This window comes from Thermobia domestica, chromosome 12 (genome assembly GCF_964235325.1).
Source record: "Thermobia domestica chromosome 12, izTheDome1.hap1.1, whole genome shotgun sequence".
Taxonomy (NCBI): Eukaryota; Metazoa; Arthropoda; class Insecta; order Zygentoma; family Lepismatidae; genus Thermobia; species Thermobia domestica.
The window spans coordinates 140,088,535-140,105,710 of NC_137465.1; the positions used below are offsets into that span (position 1 = coordinate 140,088,535).

At 36.2% G+C, this 17,176-nt stretch overlaps 1 protein-coding gene across 1 annotated transcript in view; it reads right to left on the reverse strand.

Annotated features, from left to right (window-relative positions):
• Positions 1-2,274: 2,274 nt before the first annotated feature.
• LOC145666687 (metaxin-1) overlaps positions 2,275-17,176 on the reverse strand; it is a 70,509-nt gene continuing 55,607 nt past the window's right edge. Inside the window, exon 7 of the mRNA XM_081734165.1 lies at positions 2,275-2,582. Within this exon, the coding sequence (XP_081590291.1) occupies positions 2,496-2,582 (87 nt within the window). The 3' untranslated portion in view covers positions 2,275-2,495. The remainder of the gene's footprint in view (positions 2,583-17,176) is intronic.

Consider the following 17,176-nt stretch of genomic DNA (forward strand, 5'->3'; position numbering starts at 1 on the left):
TGGAAGCGAAAAGCGGAGAGAGAAGGAGCGAAACCTTCTTCAACAAACAAGAAGTGCCAAAGATCAGTAAAAGTTGATAAGTTATTTCCCTGTTACTACACAAGGTGAACCAGGATCACTTCATGCAACTCGTGTCCATCAGTATCAATCGCACGAGACGTGGAAATTGTAGAATTCTAACAGAGATCATAAGTGAGACTGTTAATATTCTACAGAGCGCGCATAGTGTCTATGTGCGAAGTTCAAATGACGAGGACAATAAACTAATTAGTTGTGAGATTGTGTATACACATACTCAAGTAATTGAAATAGAAACCGACAGTGCCAGCAGTCAAGGACATTCCAGTCATGACAAGGAACCAGCCAGTATCACTTCAGATTTATCATCCAAAAAGGAAGTAGTGGCAACTCCTGAATGTGATATGTATAAAGAAAGAAGGCTATCTTTGACATGGCTTGTGATAACCTACAGTTTCCTGAAAACGTATAAGGAAGAGGTTGGAAAGAGGAGGCGGCCGTTTTTTAGGTGTGCTATATGCAAGAAGTTTAAGACTGAAACAGCGAAGCATTCGTGTAATTGGAACTATCCCGATGGCAAGAGGAATTCAGGCTGAAAATAAGTTGGAGAGAATCGTTGACCATTTAGACTCGGAGTGCGCACAAAACTGGTGCAGAAGCGAAGAAGCTGCAAAAATCCTGGGCAACATTTTCCGACACATCATTGGGCCAGAAAGCAAAGGTACAGACTGAACAACCTAAGTGCCATGTGCATTGATGTGTACAACGATTCCCTGTATGAGATACCAACAGCTCACTCCTGGCCAGCAAGATCTGTAACTCACTTGAAATCTTTGTCCATGCAGAGCAGTGAGGCACTGCAAGACAGATTCTCCATTCACCCCCTTTTGATCCTGCAATTTTTTATCTTCATTACAGAAATCCTGTAGTTTATTAAGAGATGCTGACAATAATTGCGAAGTTGGATAAGAAAAGTTGTGAGAGTGCGATTTGCTATTGCTTACAGGTGGATGGTAACGGATCTGAGCCAAAATTAAAAATAAAACGTCCGCTCTTGTATTGATGGCGATGTGTTGAATCGGAAATGAAACGGTTAGCAGAAGTCTGACAAATAAGTCATTTTGTATGTCATTATTCCAAAAGTGCGCATTATACAAAAATGCACTTTAAATATCTTTGTGCGTTTAAATTGTGCTGTGTGTGGCAAGGGTCCTTTTGTACCTGGATACCCAGTAACGATTTCTAAAAAAAATGCACTGATCATCACCATTGTAAGTATTTTATCATCACTGACAGGTGGCTTGCTACAAATTGAAAGTCTACATGGAGTACAGTCCCAAAGTCTTCATGTTGAAGGATTTCTTTTTAGAATCGTCCATCGACAAGAGACCTACTCGCTCTTTTCTTTTGCCACCATACCTTCTACCAAGTCCCTTACAATACGATTTCTTTTAAATATTCTATTCTTTAATTACCTCCAAAATTGTTATTTCCTCCTCTCCTATTTTTAATGCTTCCTGATTAATTTTTCGTTCAATCTAGCTAGTTTTCTTCATTCTTCTTTATATATACATTTCTAAATCCACATAGTACCTATGTGAAACGTTTCATCAACGTTCCTTTATAAATCGTTGCCATTCGTATTCTTGTTTCTATTTCCCATTCTCAGTTCAGATGATCTAATTCTTTCTAGGTACCAAAAATTAGCCACACACTCTAATTTCTTCCCATCAACTTTTATAATTGCCACAAATCATTTTTTCATTCCATCACCACTGCTTTCGTGTTTCTACTACTCATCCTAACATGAGTTAGTAAGCACTTAATAAAAAGCTTCAGCCAGAATTACTGTCTTTTCATTCACTAAGTTCTCAGTGTTTTGATCCTCTTGACTCTTGTGTTAGTACAAAGGCTGAGTTTGATTAGTGGTATGTACAGTCCGCAGCAAAAAACCTGCAACATGAGCATGTAAGTTTATTGTGAAACTACGCCTAACAGCGCAGGGATCAACATAACGTCTAAGTGGCACCAATCGCGCTAGGAGAAACCTCGGCATCTTGCCCTGCACACTTATTTTGGAGCAAAAGACTTCATTTCACAATAAACTTACATGCTCATGTTGCAGGGTTTTTGCTGCGGATTGTACCAAGTCCACGGTAGCCTAAAATATATAAATGTAGGACATAAACTATAATTTAAATGAAACCATGACCAACTAGTCCAAATCTGCTGGTAAGTAATAAATAAATAAGCATATAACAAACAAAAGCATATATTTCTAGAAGGAAACATGTAACATTTTCATCTAGCGTCAGGAAATTGTGCACAATCACCTTATAATTATTTTGTAACTACGACACAGATTTATTTTCATTTACACAAACACACGAAACGCTGATATACATTTATAATAAATATGGTCGTGTGATAATACAAACATTTCAAAACTAGAACATGATTTATCTACTCTTAGACAACTAGTTTTCTGTGCTTCTCGGATTTTCAAAAATATCAGTGTATTCTTCACTTATATCCTGGCGCTTCCCACCTTCTTTTACTAAAATCTGAAAGAGAAAAGAGATATAAGATTACTTACTATTTCATATATTAGTTCTGTTAGCAGTACAATCTTCAAATTAATTTTTGCACGATAATTACATATTTTACAAAGCTGATCCATATTGTAGTACGACAAGTCTATAAATAAATACGTCTCCACCCTGAATTGTTTTATGCTGGTCCGACAAATTCACCAATTCTGTATACAATAATATTTATGAAATGAACTCTGGTATTTTGTTTGCAACTAAAAAGTATATTCAAATTAAATTCGAATTATCCTGAAACTAGTCTAATTTCTTCAAAATCTGACAATTACTGGTAAAAGAAAAATACTTAAAACGTGGTGTGTGTGTGTTTGTAGTTGAACGTCCCTTTTTAGCACCACGGCCGTATGAGATCTGCTCATACTTCAAACGTGAGATTTCACCAAGAATCCAACCCGGATCTTGCTTCAATAGTGGATAGGTCCATTTAGCTTTTACAAAGTAAGATTCTTATTCAGGGTGGCAACTAACTGGAAAAAGTCAGGGAATTTGAGAAGACCGGGAATTCTATTAGCGTTAGAAAATTTCATAAACATTTAACAAGAAAATTCTAAGACGATTTTAGATGTAGTTGAATGCTTATTTTAAATATATTTTTTTATTTTATTATTATTACCAACTTCAAACTTAGAAACGTATCTGTGTTTCCCACTAATGATGTGTAACAAATGGTTTTCTGTAGTTGTGCGCATTATCGTTTGCTTTACCTTGCGCAGTGAAATATCACATTGGTGAGTCATCCACAAAATGCAGTTCGATTAACAATCCAATGATAAATTCATTTTTTGATGCATGCATAATTCCTCCCCCCCTTCCCCCCACACTAAATTTATCGTAGTTTACTGGTCTGCATTAACTGAAGATGGGCAATCACGCAAATCAAAAGATTTTGGAATACGATTACTCGTATTTTCGCTTCTGTGTTTTCATTGTAATGTTTCTTATTTCGGAAGCGATTATGAGTTTACGAAAACTGTTCGCACATCAGCGTATGCACTGGGTATATACACAGTGTATAGCCGGACTAATTTCTTCGGACTCTTTGATCTTACAGGATACATCTATCGATACCAAAGTGTACTTTTTACTTTGTGCTTACAATGCAATGTTTATTAATTGTTATACATTTATAGCTACATATTTAATCATTTTCCATCAATGGTTATACATTTGTATTGATACATTAATGATGATGTGTCTCGTAAGTTTTATATATATATATATATATAATTAAAATTATTCTGACATTAAAAATTATGCATCAATTTGCGAACAATATTTATGGTACATGCGTTCAAATAAAATTTCATTTTCTCTCTTTTTAATCATTCTTTGAGCCAAAGTTTTGCAAACGTTTTCAGTGCCAACACAAAATTTTAAAGTACTATAAAACAAGATTCTTTCAGACAGACGAAAAAATATTTTGTAACTGGAATGCAGCTTTTGAGAAGGGGCACAAAAATTATTCTGGACGCTGGAGAGTGTCATGAGGACACCTCTGCTAGCACCGCGTGCTCTGCAAAAATATGAAATAAAGGATATATAGGATTTCTATAATATATATCCTATAATATATATAGGATTTCTTTTATTTAGCAATTTGCAGTGAAATGAAAGAAAAGAGGACGGTTAGAATTTGAGATTCAAATTATCGTAAAATAATATTCATATATATTCAGTACACCGTGGAAGTAACGAAGTTTAATGATGTGTAATTCCTGTTTTAATGTTGACGTCTTTATACCTTTACTGAAGGAAATAAATAAATAAATGGAATCACCACAATGTTCATATGTTGCTGTTCTATATCTTGTTTTTCGGCAAAATTTGGGTTTTAGAACTAAGGAAACAAATAACTTCCTCCTTGCTAACGGTTGGTTCAGTATCCCATATTACATTGATTGAAAGAAATTGATCCAAGGGATCGAACATATTTCAGATGTGTGGGTTTGAAATGTTCTGCATGGTCCACATTAAAACACAAATTCGGTAAAGCGTTCACTTCTAGCGCCAAAGTTCTGTGTTCAAACCGTGGGTGCGCAATATTAGCTTTCTGGTAAAGAAACACTAGTTGGAGGAATCTTGGGGTTCTCACGTTTCCACTCCTATTCCTATGTCCTTCGTTCTTACATCTTTAAATGAGTAATTACAGTAATTACTATTCCCTTTGGATGATGTTAAACCACTGATTTAATGGGAAGCACAAATATTAAACCAACGAGCTTTCATCTGTCAACCGTAAGGCGCCTTTCAGAATTGTGAAACTACGAATTTGCAACGATTGACTTATTTCACCCATATTAATGATGTTCCAGGTCAAGATTTTATTTTTCTCACGAATAAGCTTGTGTACTTACTCTCTGGCGTGGGAATTTAGTTTATTTTTGCGATAGTATTCCTTGCTGGAGAATGGGATTTTGTAAATACCCAAATATACAAAACTAATAGTTAACAGAAAGTAATAACGGCATTATTCTAAGAAATTCCAAATGAATAAGTAGCATACTGAGGATAAATGTATACGTTTTATTGTCGTGTATTTAGAGTACGATCGTGTTTCTTTGTTTGTGTGTTTTAATTCATCATTTTCATTTCTTTTCTAAGAAACTTAACAATACTTAAATGTCAAGACCAGGGGTGGGAAGCCTATAGTCTTCAGAGTCATGAAGTGCAGGCTTCTAGGCTTGTGAAAAATTTCAAATTATATAAGAAATACGAAATATTCGAGGAAAATAATTTTGAAGTTATATCAAATAATATAATGTTATATAATAGATATAGTTTTATATATTTTATGTATATTATTAAAGTAACTAATAACATGACCTCAAAAATTAGATCTATTCAAAACTAACATATACGGCCTTCTTGGGAAATTATCAATGTGCCCTTTAAAACAAAAAAAAAAAAAAACAAAAAAAAAAAAAAAAAAAATTCCAACTCCTGGCCCAGACTATACAGATGTATATTTTATATATAAAGGTCTCAAAAAGGAAAAGAAGTAAGAAATGATGGAAGCTGATTTGATTCAGTACATCGAGGGTCAAGGAAGCGTACGAGACAAAAGAAAGAAAAAAAAATAATACAATCACATCAACAACTGGTCTTACTTTACGACAGCACACTGTTATATACAGTAGAAAGGCAGTAGACAAAGGGGAAGGAGGGGGAGTATAGTAATAACTTTCTGCTGGTTTAGTGTGGTTGTTCATGTTGCGGTGGCAAAATCGGAAGTGAAAAGGTGTTGTAGTTGTGGTCGTTATATCCAGTGTTCCTGTACAGATAACAAGCATATCAGTTTCCAAGTATTCCAAAACCATGTTCAATTCTTCCTGGTTGTTGCTGTAACGAGTCCGTCACATGGAGCTACTATGACACCCGTTTGTATTATAGTGTCGTCCAAAGGAAGGCTGATGCTTGAAGTATTTTTTTTTTTTTTTTTTTTAAAAAAAGGAAGAATTTGTCAAAAAAATACATGACGTACACAAAAACTATAAGGGAAAGAACTGTTAAGTCGACGTAACAAATGTTTTATTCTTGTTCGTATCGAAAAGTTCGCGGTTCTTATCTTTTTCGTAAAAATTCTTATGCGAAGTTTATATACATATATATAAGGTATAGAAATTATGACGAAGAGAGCTGGCAACCTTGCCTTCAGTCTTCGTGGTCGAGCTCCTCGCTTGCCACGATGACTTTGTAGCTTGCTCCCATGAGGAAGGTTTCGAAAGAGGATTGGTTTTGTTTCGACTGCTTGTTTTGTCCAGTCTTGCCTGTGCTTCGTTATGCTGAATTATGCATGCGGATAATGAGGAATTGTGATGTGCGAAGGTGAAGTGAGTTATTTAGAATTATTGCTGTTATTAATGTGCAATTTTGATTTACTGGTTTGCAGACGTTATTTTTGCGTAAGCTCAGTGAAATTGTGGAAGTTATTTTTGAATTCCTTACCAGATTCCTGATCCTGGTGGGCAGTTATTGGAGGTTAAATTTAGCACCCATAAAAGCTGTCTTAATGACCTTATTTTTGCAGTGAGGTCAAAGCTTTTGTTAAAGTAAACGGTTTTCAAAAGTAATCACTTTTTTCAAGAGTGTTATATGGTTGCTTGCTGAAAGTTAAAAGTGGTTCACTTCACGCTTTGCAATTGCATTTGCTTGGTTCGTTCGAGTGCAGAGGTGAACCAAGGACAAGTGACAACACATAATTCCAAGAATAAAGGTAAAATATGAGAAAGATTTGAGAGAATAGGAGAATTGTCTAATTTAGGTGAGTTCCGATTAGATTATATGTGTAGTGCGTGCTTTGTCTGATGTTTGGTGGTAGCAGTACGGTTGAGTTTTCGCTCCTCAAACAAGGTCGTTGTGTATCAATTCTTTTCTTTCATTGATTATTTTTTAATCTTGTAGATGGTAATATGTATTTTTCTCCCCTTCTTCCTTAGTAAAATTTCAATCAGATTAATGTATTCGATTTAATTGCTATTTTTAATGAAAGCTGATGATCTATTGTTCAATCATCCTTTCCTTACTTAATATTTTGTTGCATATAGATTGTAAAAAGCTTGCTCTCTCTCTTCGAATAATTTCTTTCCTAGGATAAAGTTTTCAAAGAGTATTGAAGAGTTAATTGAGAATCTTCTAAGATCTGAATCAGAATAGAGATATTGTTATTAGGTTAAATGAAGATTCATTATTTTGTCAGTATTCTAGGAATCTGCGATCTAATGCTCGATTATATGTAATGATTAATGATTCGGAGTATATTGGATTTTTTGAAAGATTGTTTATTGTCAAAATTGCAGTCGTCTAAGCTAAATTTCTTCAAGTTGAATAATTCTCGGATTTTGTCGGGAAATATCGACTCGAAGGAGAATTAATAAGTATTTTGATTACATTCTGTGATATCTACTATTGGAGTCTTTCAATAGAGTTAGGACTTTTAGGAAGAAGAGAAACAGATTTACAGGATTGGTATTACTTTGATGTTTGTCTTTGCACGTGGTGAATATACGATTATCTAACGTATAATTACATATTCACCTCCAACTCAACGTTGTAATAAAATTATTTGAATAAATTTATGGTATTTGATTTATTATCATAATGTTACGTTAATATTGTGTGCTTAACCTTTCTGAATATTGGATTGTCTACTATGTAGTTGAAGGAAACTTTTGATCGTCGAAAGTACCCTCTGTGGTCCCTTCTGCACAGGGTTTTCCTGGGTAGAACCCGGGATAAGTAAACTTATTATTTTATTCTGGTTTGATTGTCTTGGATTCACTTGGGCTCCTAGTGGATGGGGGCTTTTTTTTCTTTTTTTAAAAATCGGATTCGGGAAGTACCAGGTGATAAATTTTCTGTTGGCAACATTTTCCGGAGCGTCTTTTCGCCGAGTAACATCGGACAGCAAACAGTAACAAGTCATATGAAAGGTAAAAAGCATATGCAGATGGCGACATCCATCTCAAAATTAAACAATTAGTGCCTTTGTGAATCAAGAAAAGAAACTAGCACCTTCTTACTTGGAGTGTCATCCTATTTGTACACCTTGTCTCAAAAAGGTTGAGCGCATTCTTTACTGGTGTTTTGAGGCAATAATTTTCTAAGTCCAGCTTCGGGTATCTTCGGGAAAAAGTAAGCCAGGTTCGAACCTCCAAGCCAGCCTTTGCAATCGGGAAAAAGTTTGCAGATGTGTTTTTCTTCTTTTAAATATAATAAGACTTGTTACCAAGTGTTTAAAAACGCAACATTGATTGAAATACTTAATGATACAATATTTCGAAACCTTTTTTTTTTTTTTTTTTAATGTTAGCAAATGCTTGTTTGTCATTTAGATCTCCATACGTAATGGAACATTTAAATACGTTAAAGAATCTTTCCATATGTAAAAGAATGCTCAAAGTTAAGAAATAGAACATAATTATCGCCTGAGTACTAAAATAAAAGTCAAAGTAGAACAGAAACGGCGTTTGTAATGGATATGAATGTCATAATTATCTTGAGATCCGTTATACATCGCTAGAAGGTAGCTCATTGGTAAGCTGTCGGATTTCAAATCATAAGGTTGAGGGTTCGAAGCCCGTCTAGGCTAATCCTTTTTTTAAAATTATATTTTCCGCAATGCATGAAAAATTATATAAAATAATTACATTAGAATACATAAGTTGTGTATATATAACATAATCATTGCAGAACATAGTAATTATTATGTTTAAAATATAACATCTGAGATAATTTTCACAGTAGGTCGGTATTATATATGAGGATGTAAATACAAGTTAAGAAACTCGTTCAATAGCAATAAATAAATCATGTAGTGTATTTATTTGCAGCTATTTGTCATATAGAGGGTAATTCTCAACATTCATAATACAGAATGTCATTTATGTTCTTGAAAAGTTATTCGATGCATAAACAGAAGGTATAAACAGAGAATCCAAAGTCGGAACGCTCGCAAAAAAAATTCATGAACCCCAAAGGTCACGTGAGCAGACTGGAATTGTCCTTATGAAGCATGCCACAGCAGAAAGTCTTTACATAGATTTTCAATTCAATTCCTGATATATGCTTTTGCAATGTGGAGGTGGTGATGCCTTGAGTCGCCCTCTCTCGCTCGCTCGCTCGCTCGCTCACTCTTTTTATACAGAATATAAAAGTGGATTTATTTGTGTATTTCAACATAATTCTGATATATCTAGAGCAATTTTAACTATATTTCTTACAGTCTGGAAAAAGAGTACTGTCGGGATACATATCAAAAATGCTAGAAACGGGTCGATATTAGTATCGAATCTATAGTTTCGTGGTCGCTTAGGTGAATAGTTCTACTTTCAATTCAAGTCCAATTAAGCTTCCATTAGCACCCAGGGTGGTTACGTAGCGACATAAAGATATCGAAATCATTCGATATTAGAATCGAATCGTAAGTTTTCAGCGCCGCTAACAGTGCAGCATTTCCCATTAGTTCACATTAGTCCACATTTCACATTAGTCCCATTGCCTAGAGGGCAACATATTTGCAGAGTGCAAAGTTTAAAACTTGAATAATATTTTAAATTTTTCCGTATGAAAAAGTTATAAATCAAGAGCAAATATACTATTTCACGAACAATCCTCTTTTACTATTCTAATATGTTTAATAATAGCGTAAGAAATCTAATAGTAATTCAGAACATTTTTCACAGTTGTTATTTTTTGTTACATAGTTGTAGCTGTAGCATGTAGTGAGTGGAATTTAACTGTAATAAATTCACTAATTAACCATATTCGAATTAAGTTTTATTTTTAAGTTCGGGATGAAGGGGTGGAGAAATATGTAGTTATTGGGGGCACCGAGCTTTTCTACATTTTACTTTCAAGATCTCCATTTTTCTTTTGTTATTTGTTCCTAATAAAAAAAGTTCAGTCACTTTTGGATTGTCATAGGATAGTAGGAGTTGGATTTTGGGATGCAGCCTGTGAGATTCTAGAGGAGCTAACTGCTTGAAAAAATATTTTTGAATCATCTGTAACATATGAAATAAGGATATGTATCATAAAAAATTGAAAGTAACTATGTCTGCGTAATCATCACGGTTAAACTGCAAAGTCAAATGAATTGACGTTTGGTATATAATCAGGCTCCATTCCCAACTGGGAAGTTACCATACGCGTGTCACTTTCATTATAATACATATCCTTAGTTAGAGTAGAAGTCCGAATTTTTGCGAAAAATTTAGTACCTTACAAGCCGTTCAATTGAGAGCTAAAATTCAACATATAACTTTATTAAAAATAAAGAAAATATGTCCTGGCATTTTTTAAAATTATATTTTATGAGCGGGGGGACGGGGGTGCATTTTCTATATATTGGAAATTGGTAGTGGGTTGATTTGTAAAATTAATCGAAAACGATTGATATTAGTTGAGAAACAAATTGAGTAATGCAAACTAAAGTTCTTTTTGAATTTTATACCCACTGCTTTCTATTTATAATTGCTGAAGCTGGTGTTTAATGTATGGAGCGTTCCGAGCATAAGGCAATCAAGCCATAAAGTTAGAGAAAAATGGCCATAAAATTTGTATTCTAAACTTAATTACATGGGCATTTTCAATTAGTATGGCATGCTTAATTATATAGAAAATTAGTTTCTCTTTCTCTCTCTCTCTCTCTCTCTCTACTTTTCCTTGATTTGAAACTTTCAAATTTCACCCTATTTTCTACTGAAATGTGTCTGTAAGGCAACAAATAAATAAATATATATGATAAATTTAAATTCATTTTAATTTGGAAGATGAGAAACACTTTTCCATTATATATCGTAAAGGTCAGACCCACCAGTATTGTAACAGAGAGGTGCTTGAGCCATTGACGGTAGAAATTCAAACTCCGATAAGTGAAATTTCACAGTCTTGTTTTATTACAAGTGTAACCTCTTTAGTCAATGGAGAGGAGAACGTGGGCCATCGGTCAGAGTTGATGTCGATGGGTTTTGGTGGGTCGGAGTTGGTCGCAATGGTTCAGAGTGGTTCATAGTTGGTGGTGGGTCAGAGTGGATCACGATGGTTGATGGGTCAGAGTGGGCCAATGGGGCATTTGAGTGGTGGGTGATAGTGGGTCATGGTGGGTCGTGGATCAAATTTTCATTGACCCACACCATCTCTGGTTAAAATTGTACTAAAGATAAGAGGCACCGAAGATGCATGTCGGCTATTATGCTCAAATTTTGCTCATGGATAGTACTCCACCAGGAAGCAATAAATCTGAAACGGTTCACGGTATCACCTTCTAGAACTCGAGATGTAGGGGTTTGTCTGATTGGCTAAATTAAGACGTCAATGATTTATCCTTCAACAACCAAGCTTTTTATGATCGTTTCCGTGGGGAAGTCAGGAGAACGCGTGCCTAGTAATCGTAATATTGATAAATTGCGTCCACCCCGGGTATTTTTTTTGTGTTTTTTTGATTCACCTAAATATAAACAAATCACACATATAGGCATTTTGACATATTTTGGGAGAGTAATTTTGTGGTTCGTTAGCGTTTCATCGCGTCTCTGCTGCTGGTGGTAAAGTTTTCAAAATGGAACTTGGGCCACCACGGATCGTCGCTGCGGGGCCACCAATTTCTGGCGAGAGGTCAATAGTTGACCATCTGTAGTTCACCGACGCTTACAGCTTAGAGTAATAAACGATGTCTTTGCCTTGTAGAGTTCATGACTACCGACGTCGGCAGTCAACTAGCTTTTAGTATTCCTTTACTAACCATCTATTGTTCATGTTTGTACACGGTGTTGTAATAATAATAATAATAATAATAATAATAATAATTATTATTATTATTATTATTTGTAGTAATAGTAGTATAATTGATGATAGAATAATTATTGTCTATGTATTGTCTAGGTAGGACTACACACAGGATTTGGCTCGTTTTGGTTCGACTTGACTCTAATCCGAGTCGAGTTGGAAGATATTTTTCGCGCCGAGTCCAAGAGTAGACCTCAAAGATGTCTGTTTCGAGTCGAGTCGAGTTTCAAAGAAAAGTCGTTCGTGCCCATCCCTACTAATGAGAGCTTAATCGGAGTTAAGCGAAATTGAAAGTCTCACTATTTATCTAAGCGACCCCGAAAACTATGAATCTAATATCGATCATTTTCTAGCAATCTTTTATATGTATCCCCCTCCCATTCACCATAGGTAACCCGACAGCAATCTTTTTGAAACTATAAGAAATGTGGTTAAAATTACTCTAGACCAGTGGTTCTCAATCTAATTCCTATCACGATCCCTTTTATCACACGCTCTTGCCAGCGACCCTTTTATAATTTGTTTTATAATAAGCTTGTGTGAGATTTTTAACATACCTATTTCTATAATAGTAGAATCCATTTTTTTGTTTATAGTGAACAGTGCCATGGAAAATCAGTGCCCGGGGCGAGAGTATAGTACGATGTCACCGTATATATGAGTGACGTCGACCGACTAGCTACGAAGCGCCACCATGGTTGCCACGAAGCTCAATAACATTTTCAAAATAAACCCTACCTTTCCTTAATTTTGAGCACATTTTATTACGTTTTTCCTTCTATTTTACACATGTGCACATGTACTTTCCTAACATGAGTAACACACTTCCTCCGAAATGTGTGGCCCCTATTTTCGGCGCCCGGCACTGACAGTGGATACAGTAACTGTAATATCTATATTCCCAACGACGAAGGTGCTGGTTCAAGATGGATGTTAAACTCCTTCATTGAAGAGGCCATTAACGTATTCGATCTAAGCCCACAACTTCTTGACCAAATAATAGAATGATCATGCGACAAGTCTTTGCAACTGGTTTTTTGTAACGAAGACTTGGACAAGTTCTGCCTGATGAGGAGAGAAGAATATCCTGGTCTGGGGATTGCTGCTTTAAAAGTAATAATTCCATTTGCTATATCGTACTTGTGCGAAAGTGTGTTTTTTTTATGGTAAACATTAAAACAAAGATAAGAAATCGCTTATCAGTTGAAAATGGTTTGATAATGTTCGTCATGAAGTGTGAATACATAGTCTCGAAATATTGTATCATTAAGTATTTCAATGTTACTTTTTTCTACACTTAATACCATTTCAACATGTCTTATTATATTTAACAGAAGGAAAAACATATCTGTACATCGTTTCCCGATTACTAAGGTTGGCTTTGGAGGTTCGAACCAGCAGCTTTAGTTTACTGTTTTCCGAAGATACCCGAAGTTGGAGTTCGAAAGTGTTTGTCTCAAAACAGCTATCATCATATCGCTCAATCTGTTTGGTATATGGTATATGTTTTTATACGTGTAAAGTCAGTATAACAATTCATTCTTTAAACAGCTTTTCGTATGTATTAATATTCCTTTATAAAAACTGTTTTTAATATTATTATTACGGCGCACCATTTTCAGATTTCTTTCGCGAGTCGTTGACCAAGTCGTTCCCCACCAGCGTTGCTAGACTCACAGTTTGGAATTATTCCAAAACCTGATCGAACTTATGCTAGATTCGGTCAAATTATGCTAGATCCTCATAATTACTAATTCAGGAGTTTAAAAAAACGAAGTTGAGATACGATAACGTAACTTAAAATACACAGAGAGCAAGAATGCATGGATAGAACTCAATACTTCACGCACCAAAATTTTAACTCAACTAAATTAATGCAGTCGTTGCCAGATTCAATGGCGTATATGTCGTATAAATGAATGCAAAGCTTTTGTTTAAATATTTTGAAAGAAAATTACTTCGCAGCATAAGCGGAGTTGGGAATCGTCTGCTGGGGGGGGGGGGGGGGGCAGATTTTTGGTCGGTCTCGGAGCTGTCATTTCAGGAATAAATATGATCATGAAGTCAGAAATAAAGATGGTGAAGTTGTCAAAAAGTTGGGGGGAGAATGGCCCCCATAGCTCCGCCCATGCGTCGGAGTTAAATGATTAGAAAACCCTGGGTGGAGCCACAAAAAAGCCCAAAGACGTTTCGAACTTACTTCGAAAAATAAGACTGCCTGTATGGTTTACCGACTGTATGAATCAATGGAAGAGGATACATTTCTGCCGTTCTTTTTCTTCCCACGACCAACTTCTTTCTCATCTCCAGGTTTTACGGCTTTTTGATAAACTTGCTGAAATTGTGCTAGATTTGGGCAGGATGCTAAAAGCAAGATGCTAGATGCTAGAGACATGCAAATTATGCTAGATCTAGCATCATTATGCTAGATCTGGCAACGCTGTTCCCCACAATAGGCGTGTCGTGCAAGTAACCAATCACACGTCAGGTACTAGCTTTTACCTATTGCTTCCTTCTCACAGCTCAGAACATTGGTAACTATGGATAGACGTTGAGTTGAGTTGATTTTAGTTTAGCGTCCCTTTCAGCAGCGAGGCTATATGAGACGTGGACCTACTGATTAACGTGGAATCCCAACCACATGAGCTCCCGCCGGGAATCAAACCCGGACCTCCCACGTCAAAGGCGCGGACGCTAACCACTTAGCCACGAAGGAGCTCATGGATAGACGTACAGCAGTAATTACTTTATGGGAGTTGGAAGGTTATTCTGCAACTGCAGCTAGCAGGCGAGTAGGTGTCCCGGCCTCTACAGGAAGGCGATGGATTCGGAAATATGGTGCTACAGGTCAGACTGATAATTTACGATCTCCTGGTCGTCCGCATGTGTCAACCGAAGCCCAAGATGCGAGATTAGTAAACGAAGCCCGGTTAGACCCACTAAGGACGTCTAGACAGCTAAGGGAAGTTTCTCTCTTTCCTGGTAGTAAGCATACAGCTCTGCGAAGGCTTCGTCATGCTGGGTTACGTGGCCGTGTTGCTGCCGTGAAGGAAAAACTCTCAGGCGACCACAAAATTTACCGTCTCGCTTTTGCACAGGCGAATGTGGGTCTCAATTGGGAAAACGTAGTTTTCTCAGATGAATCCATATTCACAACATCAAAGGAGGGACGCCGTTTCGTGTATCGTCCGAGAGGCACCCGATATGACCATGGATGTGTGGCTGCTTGCAATCGCAGTGGCCATGTATCTATTTTATGTTGGGGTTGGATTTCCAGTCGCGGAGCAGGACAGCTTCATAGAATTGAAGGACATCTGGACAATGCTCAGTACTTAGACATTATCAGTAATATCATGGTGCTATCTGTACGAGTATTTCAGCCTGATGGTGTAATTCAGTTCCAGCAATACCAGTAGCCAATACATACTTCCCGTGTGATTCAGGAATGGTTCGCAGGGCACCCTGAGATTGATTTAATCGACTGGTCGCTCGTGGAGCAGACCTCAATCTCATGGAAAATATGTGGGCAGAAGTGAAGCGTACTCTAAGGGAAAGTTGGCCTGAGGCAGATCCACCAAGAACTCAGGATGACCTGTGGCATCTTGTTTCCGAAGCATGGCTGGAGGTAGGGGAAGGAGATAGATTTGTAACCCATGTAATAGATTCCATGCCCAGAAGAATGGAGCGTGTAATAAATTCAGAAGGGTCTTGGACACAATTTTAATGTCCCCGCCTTAACTCCCGAAAACAGCCCTTTTCAGGGCTACCTAAACGCTTCTGAAAATATTTCTAGAAGTAAACCACTCCTTGTATCCGATTTCTGTGCAATCCTACCAACAAAAGAATGATAATTAGCTGTAGGCTTTGAACTCAAGACCTCTTTATTGGCAAGTCCGTACTCTACCAGTGAGCTAACATGAACACGCAAACCCAATCTGAAGAAACACGATTCTCAATTTCTGGTATTCGATGACAATGATGCTCATATACTTGGCAAATGTTGTATTCAACTTGGGATATTCCGCAACACACACACACACACACACACACACACATAAACAAAGCGAAAGAGAGAGAGAGAGAGAGAGAGAGATGAATATACAAAAGCATATTCAACGTATTCGAATGAGACTCTAAGCAACGACATTCCGTTCTAAAGAGAATTTGTGTTTCTTCCCGTGACGTTAAGGGGATCGGGAAAAGTTATGTGTCTTGAAGCAGGATACGACTTTGGATACTCTGTTTATACACTTTCTATATCCGTAGGAATATATTGTATTTCACGAATGTAAATGACATGCTGTAATGAGAATATTGAGAAGTTACATCTGTATGACAAATAGATGCAAATAAATACACTACATGATTTATTTATTGCTATTAAATGATTTTCCTAACTTGTATTTACATCCTCATATATAATACCGACCTACTGTGAAAATTCTCAGATGTTATATTTTAAACATAATAATTACTATGTTCTGCAATGATTATGTTATATATACACAACTTATGTATTCTAATGTAATTATTTTATATAATTTTTCATGCATTGCGGAAAATATAATTTTAAAAAAAGGATTAGCCTAGACGGGATTCGAACCCTCAACCAAATGACTTGAAATCCGACAGCTTACCAATGAGCTAACACAACCTTCTACCGATGTATAACCGATCTCAAGATAATTATGACATTCATATCCATTACAAACGCTGTTTCTGTTCTACTTTGACTTTTATTTTAGTACTCAGGCGATAATTATGTTCTATTTCTTAACTTTGAGCATTCTTTTACATATGGAAAGATTCCTTAACGTATTTAAATGTTCCATTACGTATGGAGAGCTAAATGACTAACAAGCATTTGCTAACATTAAAAAAAAAAAAAAAAAAGGTTTCGAAATATTGTATCATTAAGTATTTCAATCAATGTTGCTTTTTTAAACACTTGGTAACAAGTCTTATTATATTTAAAAGAAGAAAAACACATCTGCAAACTTTTTCCCGATTGCAAAGGCTGGCTTGGAGGTTCGAACCTGGCTTACTTTTTCCCGAAGATGCCCGAAGCTGGACTTAGAAAATTTTTGCCTCAAAACACCAATAAAGAATGCGCTCAACCTTTTTGAGACAAGGTGTACCTCATCTGTAAAGAGCTTAAGGGTTTTCGGTGATGTTGCGAGCTCAAATGCAGATTCTACGATACAAGTGAATACGAGTTCTGGGATGAAATAAAGTAGTTGACAAGGATCCTTTATAAGGAACAT